Source organism: Spermophilus citellus, assembly GCF_964194105.1.
Source record: "Spermophilus citellus genome assembly, chromosome: 6".
Lineage (NCBI taxonomy): Eukaryota > Metazoa > Chordata > Mammalia > Rodentia > Sciuridae > Spermophilus > Spermophilus citellus.
In genome coordinates this window covers 74,091,411-74,110,114 of record NC_138187.1, presented here as the reverse complement: position 1 = coordinate 74,110,114, position 18,704 = coordinate 74,091,411, and the positions used below count along the sequence as shown (strand labels likewise).

General features: G+C 36.8%; 1 protein-coding gene across 1 annotated transcript in view; it reads left to right on the top strand.

Moving 5' to 3' along the window:
• Nucleotides 1–18,704, top strand: part of CUBN (cubilin) — a 307,889-nt gene that overhangs the window by 193,334 nt on the left and 95,851 nt on the right. The window contains exons 37-44 of the mRNA XM_081299156.1: nucleotides 702–907; nucleotides 1,745–1,929; nucleotides 3,037–3,229; nucleotides 7,721–7,918; nucleotides 9,659–9,805; nucleotides 12,073–12,263; nucleotides 12,428–12,611; nucleotides 18,052–18,226. Coding sequence (XP_081155282.1) covers nucleotides 702–907; nucleotides 1,745–1,929; nucleotides 3,037–3,229; nucleotides 7,721–7,918; nucleotides 9,659–9,805; nucleotides 12,073–12,263; nucleotides 12,428–12,611; nucleotides 18,052–18,226 — 1,479 coding nt within the window. The remainder of the gene's footprint in view (nucleotides 1–701; nucleotides 908–1,744; nucleotides 1,930–3,036; nucleotides 3,230–7,720; nucleotides 7,919–9,658; nucleotides 9,806–12,072; nucleotides 12,264–12,427; nucleotides 12,612–18,051; nucleotides 18,227–18,704) is intronic.

Here is an 18,704-nt window from a genome sequence, read left to right as displayed (position 1 = left end):
TATCCCATCATGTCACTCCAGCTACATCTCTTACTGGTTCCTTGGTGATGCTCAAATTTTTAACCAAACTGGAAATCTAGCAGGTTCTACAGTACTTTCCACCCTTTTCTGAACAGGGCCTTTGTTGGACAGCACTCTGTGCTTTTAATAGTCTAATGCTTACATTTCTATCTCAAAAAATCTCTTCATCAATCTATTACTGACCCCAACAATCAGATGTAATAATTCTGCTTCAAAACTCTTCTGCCAGTTGGTCGGTTTGTTTATTTATTTATTTGTTTGTTTGTTTATTTATTTATTTATCTGGTGCAGGAGATTGAACTCAAGGCCTGTTACAGGCTAAACATATGCTCTACTAATGAGCTACATTTCCAGCCCTCTCTTATATTATTGCTTTATAGTTCTAACGATATTTGGGACATTATTATTACTGTTATTGTTATTATTATTTTTGAATTCTTGCCCAGTTTTTTTCCCACTAGGAGGAAAAATCTTTGAGAATAGCATATTGTCTTCATGTCTCTTATATAGGCATTTCAACAAATTTGATTGAAATAAATATTTTGATATAGCTAAAGGACCTTGTGATCAAAATTAAAGTTTTCAAAAAGTGAACATGTTAACCCAGCATGTGATTCGGGATAACCTCAGAGATGATTCTTTCAGTTTAATCCCTATTAACTTTGTTTTCTCCAAATCAGATCTTTCCAGTTGGAAGACTCTCAGAACTGTAGCAGAGATTTTGTGGAGATACGGGAAGGAAATGCCACGGGTCCCTTGGTGGGACGATACTGTGGAAACCTCCTACCACTCAATTATTCATCTGTTTTGGGGCATATTTTGTGGATCAGATTTGTCTCGGATGGTTCAGGCAGTGGAATGGGCTTCCAGGCTACATTTGCTAAGAGTAAGTTGTTCTATTTTTGTGATGGTTCCCAGAATATGTCCTATAAAGTAGACATGATAACAAATTTTTCAGTAATACATTAAAGACCTGAACTCTAAGCTCTTCTCCAATATGGTCTATGGAGTTCCTTTATTATAAGGTATATTAGAAGAACCAGAGCACATATGAATGGTTCATTGAGAACAAGAGAGAACATTCTCAATAGTTTGAATACCCTTTTAAGCTTTAGTTTCTATCTAATGCTAAATTGAAATCTTTATGATATTGTTTTAAAGAGTCTTCTAATACAGTTCAGGTTGGATATATCATCGATTAAATGTGTTTCATTTGATCCTATAAAAACATTTAGTATTACTTGGTATTGATTATAAGTGCCTATATATTTGAATTATAGAATATTCTTCCAGTAGAATAAAATATTAACTGTTTATTTTTTAACTCAGATTTTTTATAATGGGCTATTCTGTTTGTTCAGTTTCTCTTGTAGAATTTAAAAAGAAAAGCACTCCCTTCTTTTTTAAAACAAAGCAAAATAGGTAAAGCACCTTCCAGCATCTCTGAGGTCAGGGAGCCCCTTTTCACATGGGAAGTTGTCTCCTCTTTTCAGACCAGGCAACCTTTCAAGGAGATGGAATTCCGTTCTCAAAATCACTCTTTTCCAAGGAATTAATAGAGAGTCCAGAATCCAAAAGGGAAGCTATATTTCTTTCAGTAGTCAGAAAGGAAATCACAGTCCATTGTGATTTTTTAACATCCCTTGTGTTTTGTTTTGTTTTTTAATTTGATCAAAGAGCTATTCTAAGTAGGTCTGATTTACTACTCTGTTTTCCCTCCTAGTATTTGGCAATGATAATATTGTGGGAACCCATGGAAAAATCGCCTCTCCCTTCTGGCCAGCAAATTACCCCCACAACTCCAACTACAAATGGACAGTAAGTGTGAATGCATCTCAAGTTATCCAGGGGAGAATCTTGGAGATGGACATTGAAGCAACTCACAACTGCTATTATGACAAACTAAGGGTGAGTTTCTGTGTACAAAGTTTATAATTTTGATTGGTTGCTATCGGTCGGCCCTAAATCATGATTAGTACCTCTATATTACCTGAACAAAGGTGATTCCAGTTTTATATTTATTATTTTCTATTCTGTATCTAAAGATTTTTTTTTGGTTCAAGTATTATTGTTATTCACTTATTGGGCTTTGTCTAAGCATGCATGTATGTAAAGATTGTTTTTTTCTGTCTTATATCCCATTATCCTGTTTGTTCTCATGTTGGAGTGCTGAAAATGTAAAGGACCACGGATAAATAAATAAATCCAATAATTGGCTGATAATTGCCATTCAGACCTTGGCTACTATAGGAATAACAGAAACACTATCAGATCCCTCCAGGTCAGGATCCTTTCTTATTCATCTTGGATGCTCTCTGCCTTGAGTAGGACCCTGTACCTGATGGATATTCAATATATAAGGAAATAATTATTACATAATTTGAAAAAATGAGATTCAGGAGAGGATTTTATAATAACTGTTGTAAATGAAATTGTGGCCAATTACTTGGCAACCATGACAAAATGTGTCTCTAAATAGATATTTTAATATTTTAAACCAAATGAGAGTTGATGACTTTGAATGTGCTGAGCACTGCAGGATGTGGTTCTTTTTTTTGTCACTGATTCTTCTTTTCTTATGTGGAGATTTGATTCTTAGGATGTTCGCTCACTTTCTCTCATTAAATTTTTCCTTTTTCTTCTTTTTTTCCTAATTGCTCCCTTTGAGGCCCCAGAACACATTAAGTATGATCGTTGAGTAACATTGCTACTTTCTGTTTTTCCACATACAAATTTTACTATAAATCACCTAATAAGCTATATCCCACCGAGCATGTTTATTAATATAATTCTGCAACAAAGCTATAAATATTTTAAAATAACTTCCTTAAATTATTTGTAATAATAATTTACATTAATGGCATTTCTGTTTTAAACTGAAATAAAATGCTTATTTTTTTTATTATAATCAAGTAGAAATACAAGGCATCTTTAAAATTTTCTTTTTTATGGAGAGAAATGCAGGTAATGGTCTAATTACAATATTTCTGATTTTTTTTTTTTTTTAACATGCAGATTTTTGATGGGTTGGATATTCATTCCATCCTAATTGGAACTTACTGTGGTACCCAGCCTGAAACTTTTAGCTCCAGTAGAAATTCTTTGACATTTCAGTTTTCTTCAGACTCTTCAATTTCAGGGAAGGGATTCCTCCTGGAGTGGTTTGCAGTAGATGTTCCTGCTGGACCTTTGCCTACCATTGCTGCAGGTCTGTTTGGTATTGAATAGCATTCTATTCAGGACTGATATGTGCAGGCCAATATTTCAAAGGGTCCAATAACAAATGATGTCCTTCCTTTATGCCTTCAGGTGTCTTAGAATTCATAAATACTACATTTTGTAAAAAAAATTTCATTGTTTCTTGAAAATGAATGTTTCTTATTATGATTTTCATATATAGAGGTGCTAGATATTCATGAAGATAAACTACTTATAATTTCTAATAACTATTTGAGAGTTCTATAAAAATTTGATTTCTAATACCATACACACACACACACACACACACACACACAGAGTTGTTAGGATCAACTAAATAGACAGTAACTTTTCCCCCTAAATTTTATTTCATTAAAAAACCACATATTAAAAGTTTTATTAAAAATAATAAAGCTTAAATTTTTATATGTATTAACACATTGAGCATTGTATCATCAGCATTTCTTATTCATGCAATTTTGGCTAATGAATTTAAGTCAACAAATACTTATGGATGATTTATTATGGATACAGTGAGGTCACTAAGAAAGGAAACCAATATACAATTTCTACCTCCAGGGGCTTAAAAGTAATTGGGAAAAACAAAGTACTTATGTGATAGTTAACAGTTGAGTAGTTAAATAATTAGGTAACAAAGCAAGTGGTTCAGTCAGTAAATAAGCAACCATGAAAATGAGCTTGACGTGGTGGTCTAGATCATTGATAGAAATTTCACATTTTGCCTGACTGCAGTGGTGCACACCTGTACACCCAGCTACTTGGGAGGCAGAGGCAGGAGTGTCACAAGTTCAAGGCCAGCCTGGGTAACTTCACAAAATTCTGATTCACAATACAATTAAAAGGGATTGGGATACAGTTCAGTGATACAGTGCTTGCCTAGCATGCACGAGGACCTGGGTTCAATCCCACCACTGCAAAAAAAAAAAAAAAAAAAAAAAAAACCCAAGAAACGAACAAACAAACAACAACAATGCATCAAGTAGGAAAACATTAGTCAGTGTATCAGTCAGGAAATGCTCATTCATGTTACAGAACACATAATTCCAAACTCTTAGTAACTGAAAACAGGGAGGTCTCTTTCTTGTTCACTGTCCAAGTCCTTCATAGATTGATTGGGTGCCTGTCATCATCATCACTGCCTAACTCTGGCTGTTGCAGCTGCTCTCTGGGACATTGCCTGTGAACATGGCAGGAGCAAAAGAGCCTGGAATGTCTCAGTCTGAAAGTGCTCAGTGTGAAAGTGGCACTTATTTTTGCTCATAATTTTTTGACTGAAATTGGTCAAATGTCCTCACCCAACCATAAGAGAATCAGGGAATCTGACTCTAACAAATATTTGAAAGTTGGGAGAAATAGAATATTTGGCAGGCAACGTTAATGACTCACAGTCTGCTGTTGTGATAACTATCTTTGATAAATTCAAGATAAGGAATATTTTATATGAAGGAAAAAATTTGAAGGTACCAGATAACATTCAGCATTTGGATTTTCCACTTCAAAATTACTCTTTTTGAAAACTTCCATAGCCTAGATAGTACCAAGATAGCAGAATTAGGACTTAGTCCTAGTGTACTTTATATTCTCTTTCTGATAGTCCCAGTACTAATCAAACATATGGTATAAAATCAAGATTTTCTGGATTGTCAAACTATATACCTCTGGAAATCTAAAAATACTGGGCAAAAAAATGGTCAAAATCAAATCTGGGGGGGACTTTAGAAATTAACCAAAGCCTTACAACAAGCTGAGGGGGTTTTATTTAAGAAAACAGCAGAATCTCAGTAAGAATGGTCATCTCTGTGGTATCTTAACTTTTGTAGTCCTATCCTTCCTCCTCTTCCTAGCTGAGGAGTAGCCTCACAGCAGCCTCACAAAGATGGTAGATGTGAAAACCGCAGCTTAGCAGCATAATAAGAGGGCATAACAGTTTGGGATCTCCAGAAAACAGGCTATCTCCAAGGAATTTCCATTATTTGACCTGTCTAGCAGCTTCTTGGAAAATTGCTTTCTCACATCTTGTCTTCATTTGACCTGCCTAAAGAGCTCACTGTGTAAACAGCCTTACCCTTAGGGTACTTGTCAAAACAATCAGCAGCAGTTGTCTAACATCACAAGTACTTGAGGCAGTGATACCAGTAATAGCTAACAGGAAACTGACCAAAAAAGCATAAATGGAAAAACTGAAGAATGAGAGAGATGTCTATCTAAGGCTTTAAAAAACTCTGACATATTTCTGGGAGTCTAGAAGACCACACACATGTACATGCCTATTTATATTCCCAAGAAAAGACCCCAAAAGATCCTAATTTCTCACCTCTGTATGATCTTGAGTGTCTGTGAAAGTCAAAAGTAAAAGCTCAGGCAGAGTTGTAAACTGTCTACTGGAACCTTATTCCAATGAACACATCATTCCAAAATTCCTTGGAAATGAATGGGAGACTTAAATCTCCATCTAATGATTAGTTGACCAATAATTTGAACAGAAACTCGGTGGCTATATACAACAAAGAATACAAACATTATAGAACTAGTGCAAATAGTCATTAAACTAATAATAACATCAAACCTTGGATGGTATTAATTTCCAAAGTTCCCTGTTTAAAATGTCCAGTTTTCAAAAACAACAACAAAATAATGAGACATAAAGAAACTGGAATGTATAGCTCCCACCAAGGAAAAGAACAATCAAAAGAGACTATGTTGGAACCCAAGAGGTTGGCCTCAATTAACAAAGATATAAAATTAGATATTATGAATATATTTAAAAAGCTAAAGGGGTTGATGTCTAAAGAATTAAAGGAAAGTAAGAGAATAATGTCTCATCAAGTGGAAATTATCAAAAAGTGATAGGAAAAACATATTTTTAGAGAATCAACTAGAAATTTTGCAGTTGGCAAGTATGACTGAAATAAAAATGCACTGGAAAGGCTCAATACCAAATTTGCGCAAGCAGAAAAGAGAATCAACAAACTTGGAGTTCATTGTGATTATCCTGCCTGAAGAAAGGGAATAAATAAAATTGTACAGAGCCTCAGATACGATCAAGCGTGACAACATATGTATAACAAGAGTCCCAGAAGATGAGAATAACATGAAAGAGAAACAAAGAATATTTGAAGAAATAGTGTCTGAATTCATCTGAAATTCAATGAAAAATATCGACCAATACATCCAAGAAGCCTAAAAAAACTTCAAGAATGATAAACTCAAAAAGTTCTAGGCCTACACACAGCATAGTCAAACTGTGAAAGATGAATATAAAGATCTTATCTTGAAGATTCAAAGACTATGACTTGTCATGTAAAAAATTTTCAGTAGGATTAATCAAATCCATGAAGACCAGAAGGCAAATCCCAAATGTTGAAATAAAAAGACTGTCTAATCAAGTATTATATATTAAGCAAATGTTTTCTTTAAGTACAAATCCAAATACTTCCAGTTAAATGAAACCACAGAATTCATTGTTAGCAGTCCTGCCCTATGAGAAATATAAGAGGGGGGTCTTCAGGCTGAAATTAAAGGTCCTTGTAAATCTTCAGAGCCTACTAGACTTTAGGGTAAAGATAACTACATAATTAAATGTAAAAGGCAGTATAAATGTATTTTTGTTTGTAATTATTTTCTTCTATCATATTATTTTTAAAATAACCTCATAAAATAATAATTATAAAACTACATTAATGGGCTTATAATATTTACAATTTTAATTTGATGGCAATAATTTCATAAAGGATGAGAAGGGCAGGAATTGGGATATGCAAATTAAGCATTTATAATCTGAAATGCTCTAAAATCTTAAACTTTTTGAACACCCAGAACATTTCAGATTTTGCAGCATTTTGAATTTTGTATTTTCTTTTCTTTCTTTTCTCTTCTCCCCTTTGTTACCAGAGACTGGACCCAGAGCACTTAAACCCTGAGCCACATCTCCAGCCCTTTTTATTTTGTGACTGGGTCTTGCTAATTTGTTTAGGGCCTCACTTAGTTGCTGAGACTGGCTTTGAACTTGCAATCCTCCTGCCTCAGCCTCCCAAGCTGCTAAGATTAAAGGCATACACCACTGTGCCTGATATCAAATTTTGTGTTTTCATATTAGGGATGTTTAGCTAGTAAAATCTATGCAGATATTCCAAAATTTTTAAAAAAAAAAACAAAACTTAAAAATCTGAAAGATTTCTGGTCCCAAGAATTTTGGGTTGTCATATACTTACTTATGCTTACCTAATAATCAACACTCAATAATAAAAGAAGAGTATGGCAAAATTATGGCAAACAAGCATAACATGTTACAATTTTCATACATTAAAAAGGTGAAATGCAGAAATCATGGCCATCTGAATCAGTGAGTTTAATACAATATTTATTGATTTCTTTGAGAAACGTGTTCCAATTGATTCCCGTATAATCAATTTAAAGTGGAAAAGCATTGGTATCTTTCCTTTTTTAGAAGTATTCAAAGATGTTACTTTTTATTCTGCAGGCGCTTGTGGTGGGTTCCTGAGGACTGGAGAAGCGCCACTCTTTCTTTTCTCCCCAGGCTGGCCTAGAAGCTACAGTAATGGGGCCGACTGTACCTGGCTCATCCAGGCTCCTGATTCTACTGTGGAACTCAACATCCTCTACATGGATGTTGAACCTCACTCAGCCTGTGGCTATGATAGCCTTGTGATAAGAGATGGTGAGAAAAATTAAAAGAAAAACATTCTGAGTTTCAACACTGACACTTACTTAGTTATATTCCGTTCTCATTATACTTGTTTATAGCCTCTGTTCATTTTGTATGGAATTTCATAGATACTATGATCAACGAAGCCATCAAATACTAGAATTGGCCATAATTTCTGGAGAATGTGAGGAAAATATTAAATTGCCTGGTATAAAATGTCAGGAATAACACAAAATTCTTACATATATTCCTACGTACATTCCTACATACATACATATATACATACATACATTTGAGAAGCCTAAGTAGGAAATAATAGTATGAATTCTCATGTTTTGCTACTTTCTTTAGAAGCCTTGGGGCTAAATATTGACATTGTATGTATATCTATGGCTTTAAGATCCAAGGGGAAAATATTTATAATTCTAATATGTTTGTTGATGCCTGTTATCTCCCGAATCTCTGGTAGAAAAAGTAGAATTAAGGGGTAATAAGTTGGCACATTTTCCTTTATATGCAGCTATTATGATATTATACAATGACATTATTCATGAGGGACATAAATAATGCTGATATGCAACATGCACAAAGTTGTACCTCATTATTTGCTTGGGCTGGAATGAAGGAAAACAATAGGGAGTTCATAGCCTTCACATGAAGTGTTTCTCAGTGTGGCCCTCAAATCAACAGCATTGACACCTGCTGAAAAGTTAGAAAGTTAGAAAGTTAGTTAGAAAGGCAGATTCTCAGAAAAAAAACAAAGATATGTTTACTTTTGACACACAGGTTGCTAATGTGCAGGTTTTTTCTACCTTAGACCCTCTTCCCTAGCCCATATCCTCTTCACCCTCTAGTGAGAAAAATCAAATGGTGGGGTCCCCATCGATAGAGGACGGACACTAAGATTTAAACCAGTCCTATAAACATGAGATGAAAAACTCCTCCCTTCTCCCCCGACTTTTTCTATCAACAATCAGCTATCATCACATGGCCCCCCCCAAATGTATTGTCTTTCCTGACATTAAGGCATTCCTATGGATATTAAAATTTAAATTTTTTGATGTAATGTAACAGGTGAATCCTTGTGTACATATTCTGAGTGTTAGGCATCTGGTGGAAGCCTTTTAAAAATCTTCAGTAGGAAATTACATCAGTGAAGTAAATTATGGTTGTTCTTTTTTTTTTTTATTATTGTTGGTTGTTCAAAACATTACACAGTTCTTAATATACCATATTTCACAGATTGATTCAAGTGGGTTATGAACTCCCATTTTTACCCCGTATACAGACATTCACAATATCCCCCCAAAAAATAAAATACCTGGGAATCAACCTAACAAAAGAGGTGAAAGACCTATACAATGAAAACTACAGAACCCTAAAAAGAGACATAGAAGAAGACCTCAGAAGATGGAAAAATATACCCTGCTCATGGATAGGCAGAACTAACATCATCAAAATGGCGATATTACCAAAAGTTCTCTATAAGTTCAATGCTATCCCAATCAAAATCCCAACAGCATTTCTTGTAGAAATAGATAAAACAATCAGGAAATTCATATGGTTGTTCTTTAAAGATTAAATTCTAGTGGCTTATTTTCTGTTCCATCAATAACTTTTCTCGGAAGCCTAGACTCTGGAATCTCAAGTGTTCTGAGAAATATGTGTGAGCTACTTTGGCTGAGTTGCGAAGGATAGGAGATTCTTAAGACATCGCCTTTTCACGCTGATGTTTCCTTTCTTTGGTCACAGGAGACAATAACTTGGCTCAGCCGCTAGCAGTTGTCTGTGGCAGAGAGATCCCTGGGCCCATCCGGTCTACTGGAGAGTACATGTTCATCCGCTTCACCTCTGACTTCAGTATCACTGGGGCAGGCTTCAATGCCTCCTTTCACAAGAGTAATGTGTTCAGACATTTGTTTCCTTTCATCTCCTCTCACCTCTGTCTTTTCTCTCTCTATTATATGCTCTGCTCATTTTCCCATGCCAGGACACACACAGGTTATAGTCAGAGGACACAGGTCTTTGCCACCTCTGGATGCCCATCCATGTGTCAAGTACTGAGTTTTAATATAAAGCACGGAGACTAAGTTATACAAAAGAGTGTCTCCTGCCTTCAGGTCTCTGAGTGGGACATCTCATCCCCAAAGGAGGTGTGCTCATGGTGGGCATACGTATGAGTGAGACCTTTGACATAATTTCTCAGCCTAGCTGAGGGCTGGAACTCAAAAGACAACACGTATCCACAACACATCAAAAGAGAAATAAGTCAATGTTATCTTCAATCCAAGAAATGACAGGTAAACATGATACAGAAAATATCTTCACAAATGCCTTGGCTGAAATCATCCATTTCAAGATTGGCAGGAAGAGTTTGTTGCTCTTGAAATCTGATTTTGATGAGTCAGAGAATGTGTACAGTATGGAAGATTCTGTCATGTGAGTATGATCAAGACTTTCAGAGCTTGACAACATTGAAGTCTCACAATAACTTTATTTATTTATTTAGGTACCGGGGATTGAACCTAGGGGCACTTAACCCCTGAGCCACATCTCCATCCTTTTTTAAAATTTTATTTTGAGACAGGGTCTTGCTGAGTTGCTTAGGGCCTTGCTAAGTTGCTAAGGCTGGCTTTGAACTCCCAATCCTCCTGCCTCAGCCTCCTGAGCCCCTGGTGTGTGCTACCATATCCAGCTCATAATAACTTTAAATCCAAACTAATTAAAGAAGTAGTCAATATTGTATGGAATATTGACTCTCATGTGTTTAAAACATTATCTTAAAGCAGATTCTCAGTCTAATATTAAAAATAAATCTAATATTTTCTTCATTATTTTATATAGCTTTTTAGAATCAGGGAAACAGCTATATCATGGTTTAAGAGAACAGACTTTGGAATTAGATGGATTAAAGATAAATTTTCACCTCTGTGCTTCAACTAGGTGTGTGAACTTTCCTCACTCACTCTCTGATAAGCTGTGGAGTCCCTAACAAATGGAAAATTAATGCCTGCCCCAAATACTTCTCACTGTCTCTCAACCGTATGTGTGTGCCAACTCTCCTTTGTAAGTATGTGTGTCACACGTGATGACACACATTCTACTCATCCACCAAGCCCAGTAATTTACACTGTTTCACTCCATCTAGATTGCAACTACTTTTTCCATTTTCCCCTCTACCATCCTTGTCCGGGCCTCCATTTTCTCCTCGGACTGACAATCCCCTCCTTATTAGATCTCGGATTATACTTTCCCTTGCCTGTACCCCTTACAGTCCTAGTATTGCAGACAGTGATCATTTTATGATTTAAACAAGATGATGCTATTCTGATGTGCAAGACCTTCAGTGTCTTCCTCTTACTTGGAATGAGTCCTTTCTAATTCCTGCATGCCCTGGCTCATGCTGTGCTTATGCTGTCACATTCTGCCTCATCCCTCTGATTTCCCCGGTCGACCTTGTATCCTTTACAACACTCTCTGGGCTGGAACATTCTTCTCTCACAAGGCCCACTTAGTTCCATTCTTCCTTTCCTTCAGACCTCTGCTCAAATATTCCTTCAGGACATATCTAACTTCCCCAGATGATAGAGTACCTATCCTTCACCCTCCATTCCTCCTATTTTTCTTGAAAGACTCTCTTATATATTGTGTATTTTCTTGTTGCATCTTTCCCTCCTCTAGAGAGGAAGCTTAAGTTAGACATGATGGTGCTCCAGGCAATTCGGGAGGTTAAGGCAGGAGGATCACAAGTTCAAGAACAGCTTGGAAAATTTAGAGATCCTGTTTCAGAATAAAATTTTAAAAGGGCTGGGGATGTAGCTCAGTGGTAGAGTAATTGCCTACCATGCATGAGGTTCTGGGTATAATTTCCAGTACTGCAAAAATAAACAAACAAAAACAAAGTAGGGTTTATGAAAGTTTTAAGTGATTTGTTCCTATTGCTTCCCTCTGTATCACAGGTCATGACAACAGCCACACAAATACCCAGCGGAGCATGCTCAATCAGTATTCATTCTGCCAATTGTTTCCCCTACTTAGATCCCCTTCAGTTTCAAACCTCATTTCTATTGTCTGCCCTTTGAAAACTACCAAGAAAAATAGGAAAGCCAAAAATACCTGGTTGTCACTGTCCTTTTAATAACCTGCTTTTCTTTCTTCTTGGAAAGGCTGTGGTGGATATTTGCATGCAGACAGAGGGATTATCACATCCCCCAAGTACCCAGAGACCTACCCTTCCAACCTCAACTGCTCCTGGCACGTTTTGGTCCAGAGTGGTCTGACCATCGCTGTCCATTTCGAACAGCCCTTCCACATCCCAAATGGAGATTCTTCTTGCCGCCAAGGGGATTACCTGGTGGTAGGTCTTGCTAGCTGTCCTTTCTAATTACTGTCTCAGTAGACTTCATTTAGAAAACACAGTGGTAATTTTTGTCTCTTAGGACACAAATCAATATGAGTTTTTTTTTTCACTGCATTTTTCTCAATATAAAGGAGTTATGCAATTTTAATATGTCTTTTCAGCTAAAAAATGGACCTGATATCTACTCTCCACCTTTGGGACCCCATGGAGGAAATGGTCGTTTTTGTGGCAGTCATCCTTCATCAACTCTGTTCACCTCAGATAATCAAATGTTTGTTCAGTTTATTTCTGACAGTAGTAATGGAGGGCAAGGATTTAAGATCAGATATGAGGCAAAGAGTCTAGGTAAGTATATCTATTGAGATTAGATTTTAATTTTTCATGCAATTGCCTTACCTTCCTTGTTTAAATGGATTGGAGGGAAAATCACGGAAATTCTTCTTTTCTGAACAAAGAATAAAGCATTAATAAGAAGAACTACCCATGTGGGACACAGTGGCACTCATCTGTAATCCCAGCTGCTTGGGCGGCTGAGGCAGGAGGATCATGAGTTCAAAGCCAGCCTCAGCAAAAGCAAGGCACTAAGCAACTCAGTGAGATTACAAAATAGGGCTGGGGATGTGGCTCAGAGGCTGAGTGTCTCTGAGTTCAATTCCCCTACCAAAAAAAAAAAAAAAAAATAGCTACCTATTATTAAGCACTCAGTATATGCTTGACACTTTAAATATCTCAACATGAATACTTTCTTAAAGAAAATATCGTTCTTTTCCTTTTTCATGTAAGTAAAATAAGGTTTGGACTTTTCTAATTTTTTAGAGTTAGTGACCAAAGTAACATTCCCTATGTATACAAAATGAACTGTTCTTATTGATCCCTGAAATATCTTAGAACTTTCCATTATTAAATTTCCAGTTAAACCTAGCTATAGAAACATTGAAAGGATTATAATTGCTTTGTTTAATAATTTGTATGTTTCCTTGGAAAAAACACTAATTCTAAATCTATTTTTACCCATTTAATTATTCCATATTACAATAGGAATCTTTATTTAATTAACTTTAACTTCATTTAATTATGACTAATTCTGTGGCAATAATTTGAATTTTGTGATATTTATTTTTGTTTAGTTGATTAAATAAATAGGCATAGCTTCAAAAACAGGAAGTAGGGTCAATGGAGAGCAATAGCAATAATCACTCTTTGTTTATTGTCCTGAAATTAGATAATGTGGATTTCAGGATGATATTGTGATATTAATTCCAGATTCTTGAATACATTTCAAAATACATATTAATCTCAGTGAAACCATAATTGTGCGTTTTCCCAGATATGAGAATTTAAAGTGTCAGCCTCACTTCTTTTATTTTGGGAAAGGAAAGGAAATAAAAGTCTCCATTAATTATCACACACCAAAAAAAAATCATCTAGTAGCTTGAGTAGGTTCCAAAGCAACAAGTGATATACATCTGTCACTCCAGCTGTGGTCCACAGAGAGAGCTCTAGCTCCAATGCTTTATGGCTGTGAACTCATCCTTCCCTAACCCCAGACTGAGCTTTGTAGCTGTTGTGAATGGTTTGATTTTACCTGTTTATGGAAACATTATCAGAGTAACAGTGCCTAATGAGCAGACTTCAGCCCAACTCTACTGTTCCATTCATTTATGTTTTTTAGGCCAACATTTCATGATAATTCAGATGCACTAGGGTTTACTTGACAACATTGCTTTTCTATTCCTTTGTGGACTCACACTATTCAAGTTGGTTGTGGCCATTACCTCTTCCCAATCTTGCTTCAGGCTTATGACTTTTCTTAATATTAGATTTAAACAAAGGTCTTTTTGTTTCAAAATCTATTGTTGGATAACCCCAAACGAGATGATCACTCTTGTTTCTTCATGCTAAGTTAATCATTTTCCCTAACTGGAACCAGGATGTTGCTTCTCCTGACTACTGGCTACTTTCCACCATGTACACTTTAAGTCCACTCCCATTTCTTTAACATATATTCCTGTGTGAATAACATTTGACATCAAATTTGCCTTGTTTTATATCATCTTTCCCTAGAGACATCTCTTCACTGTGGTTGATTGAGATGTCATTTATTCTCACCTCATTAATTGTCCCTTTAATTAATTAATCAAATGTTTATAAAGTGCTTCTTGCTGTGCAAGTTACCAAATTTTGTCAAGGAGTTCAGTGCAGTGGAGAAGACAGGCTAGCAAAGGTACAGTTAGCAAATGGTGTAATACATCAGGAGCTATGTGAACACATAGAAGAAACAGTCTAGCTGATGAGATCAGAGAAGGCTCCCAGAGCAGGTAGATGGACAGACGGATCTGTCAACTAGTGAAGAAAGGATAGGACAATGTATAGTGTCTCAGTGTTAAAAGATAAGGCACATTCGGTTTTGAAAGAATTTACTACTGTTGGAAAATAGAGTTAAAAGGATGTAAATATGGTGATGAAGCCGACAGGAATCATTATGCTCAGGGCCACAAATACCACCCTAAGGACAGAAGATGTTAGCCAGGAGGTTAAGGGGGGACATTGAGAGATTTTAATCCTAACATGCATAGCATGATCAAATTAGAAATTGATGTTTCTGCATCATTGACAATATATTGTAGGAGGAAAGGCTAAAGAGAGAGACCTGACAAAAGAGTTAAATCGGGAAAAAATTATTAAGTTCTGAACTAAGGCAATGGCAGTAACAGGGTTTACTGAAAGGTTTATAAATACAGAATTAAGTGGATGCAGGTCACTTGGATGTGGAAGGTGAGGGTTGACATGGAGGAGCCATGGATAATATTGGGTTTCTGGCTGAGTGAGTGCATCTATTTTGTGAACATTTATTAAAAGCTTTCCATGTGGCTAATATTGAAAGATATAGCAGTAAACAAATGGAATCCATGTCCTCATTGAGCTTAATTTTAGTCTTAAAGTACAAATAAGAAATAAGTAAAATATGTACTTGTGGTAAATATGTCCTATGGTAAAAAGTAGGTAGGATGGGGCTGGGGTTGTGGCTCAGAGGTAGAGCACTTACCTACCATGCGTGAGGCACTGAGTTTGATCCTCAGCACCACATAAAAATAAAAATGAAGGGCTGGGGTTGTGGCTCAGTGGTAGAGCGCTTGCCTTGTGCATGTGAGGCACTGGGTTCGATTCCCCTCAGCACCACATAAAAAATGAATAAATAAAATAAAGATATTGTGTCCATCTACAACTAAAAAAATTCTTTAAAAGAATAAAAATGAAGATATTATGTCCACCTATAAATAAAAAAGTAAATATTTAAAAAATATGTAGGATAAAAACAAGGTAGTAAAAGTGGATACGGAATGTCAGTAGTGGGGAGGTGACGCCATCACTCTTGGGTGTAGAACTCTGGAAGGGCAATTAGACAATTCCAGTTTAAGACAAGTTCAGTTTGAAATCTCTAAGTTAAATCCAGTGAAAATGTGTGGTAGGATGTTGGGACATGAGTCTAGAGGTCAGGAGACGGATCTAGACTGAATTTGTAACTATAGGAATCATCAAAAGATTTGTAGGTGAAGACATGAGGGTATAGCATTAATCAGATAAGGGGTGATGGCCAGTGTCTCATGGGGTGGGGGGGTCTTCTTCCTGCCAAGGAGGGTGTAAGACATCTGAAAAATTAACATCTAGAACAATTAGTGAAGAACAAAAGACAGAGTCAGAAATATATTTTTTAAAGTGGAGTCCCTGATAGATCCAGTCCACATAGGAGGTGGAGCTAGACAATAGCAAATGGCTCCAGCTGTTTATTTAAGGGCACATCAAAGACAAGGATAAAGTTTCAAGGGCAGAGTCTTGCTTCTTCATATCTTGCAGTCAGCAGGTTGATTGGCCTCTTGGCAGGTCGCACCCATCTCAGAGAGGCTGTGAGACTACAATAGGTTACCCCATCTCTGGTGCTGTGTGGGACATGGCAGAGTAGAATACGAATTCACAATGTCTCTGGGCAGTCTTACACAGAAGAAATAAATGTCCATTGGTAGTTCCCAGACACCAGATGTTCCTATTCACTACTAGGCTGTGATGCCGACAAAGTCCATGCACAGCCCATGGACAGTTCTCAACAATCATAAAATTATTTAGAGGGAGAAGATGAAAGACCTACAGAAAGATTCCTGGAAATCTCCAGCAATGTCAGGAAAGCCCTGGAAAGAGACACCCAAAGGCCAGAGGAGGAGGAGGGATAGGAGCAAAAGAAGAGGAGCTTGGTGTCTAAGAAGCTGAGGGATGCAAATGAAAGGAGGGAAGAAGTAGTCAACCATGTTAAATGCTATGAATATAAAATAAGTATTAAAAAGGATGTTTGGGCATCCAGTTTCCAGGTGATTGACAGCTTGAACAAGAGTGCTTGATAGTTTTGAAGAATGAAATGTGTGGGTGGGCTGGGTAGAGATTAACAGCACTGGAGGAGAGAGGTAAAGCACAAGATCCCTGAGGGGACAGAATAGGATGGGGTCCTGATCCAAATTCAGGAAGATAATGGAGAAGAAGAGGGTAGAGATGCAGGTGAATTTCTTCAGGATGGTAACAGATAGGAAATTATAAATGGACAGAATTCTTATTTGGAATTTTTTGTATTTTCTTTGTCAAGTAAAATATCATGTAGCATGTTGAGAATCAAGAGGGAATGGGGAGAATAAAGGGATCAGGGAATACAGTTTCACATGACTATTGTCTTTTTATGAAAAGTAAGGGACAAAGTGTTTATATGAAAAGTTGTAGGAGAATAGAGTGGCAGAGCTGAGACTGGGAACATTTATATTCAGTGGCACAATTTGCACAAATGACTTGACCACAACCACAAAATTGACATTTTGCAAGGGGAGTCTGAAGGAAAGATATGGAGCAAGGGAGGAAAAGACTGTCAAAGGGCTCTGCTATTTGGGATTTCAGAGACTCTGGTAGTTCTAAGTAATGGCAAAATTCAGGATGTGGCCATAAGCAGCTGAATAGCAGAAGAAGTATATAGCTTGAGGTTAGAAGATCAAGGACATGTGGCTGAGTCATTGAACAGGTTAATTTCATTGGCATAGTAAATGGGTTTATTCTTGCCTAGTTCATTTGCTGAAATTGCCAAAGAATAATTATTGATAAAAGAAAGGTAGTTTTATATGGTCCTTTGGTGTTTTAGAAAAGACTCTTTTTCCTTTGTCTTCTTGCAGTTGGGGGGGGGCAAGGGGAGACTAATAAATCCTTTTATGTCATCTCTCTCTTGCTCTTTAAATGTACCTAAATTCTGAAGATGTATAATGAATGGATGTCCAAAAATTTGTACAAATATATATCTGCTTAGTTTTTAAAGCATATCAAGGTCATGGCTGTACTCCACTTAACTGAACAATAACCACCAGTTTATTTACATGCTCAACAAAGTGGTGGAAATGTATGCATGCTTCTAACATGCTGCAGAAACTGTGTCTGTCATTTTGTTGACTTTAAGGAGGAATTAAGTTTCCAAGAAGATAAATGGCAAATTAAAAAGTGACCCACCTGGAGCTGGGTGTGGTAGCATACACCTATAGTCCCAGCTACTAAGGAGGGTAAGGCAGGAGGATGGCTTAAACCCAGGAGTTCAAGATCAGCCTGGTTCAACACAGTGAGACTCCTGTCAAGGAAAAAAAAAAGATAATTCCAGTTGAAAGGAAATGGAGACTGGAAATGAAGATAAATTGACTTTCGAAAATGATTGTAGCAATGAACTGTCCTTCACCAGACTGCAAATTGATTTAACTGTGTTTCCTGACAGCCTGTGGGGGCAATATCTACATCCATGATGCTGATTCTGCTGGATATGTGACCTCCCCCAACTACCCTGGCAATTATCCGCAGCATGCGGATTGCATTTGGATCATAGCTGCTCCTCCGGGAAAAGCTATAAGGTTGCAGTTTGAAGATCAATTCAATATCCAAGTAACACCCAAGTAGGTCACCTCTGTTTTCATTTTTCTCTCACTCACGCTCAGTACTCTTTAGCTGTCATGTCTCAGAACAATTCATTTCTTCTTTTCTTAGCAGTACACCCTGTATAGGAAATCTAGGGACAAAGGCACAAGCTTGATGCCTTGAGCCTGAAAACCATGCCTGGCAGCCACTCTCTTATCAGCTGAGCAGATTATGAAAACAGATATTGCCCCTTCTGACCTTTCAGACATCCTCCAAGAGACATTGAGGGTGGCTGTTTGAGATTTATGTTATCTGTTGTTCTTCCCACAGGAAAAGTATAGTGCCTCTGGTAGATGGGTATTTATATACTCAGTCTCATATTCAATGTCATGGATGATAAAATATCTATTTAACAAATGGGAATTTGTGTTAGGTGGCACCAGGGGTCACAAGAGTCAGAAACAGCACTAAAACAAATATTGGTTTATTAAAGGATTACAACCCAGAGAGTATGTC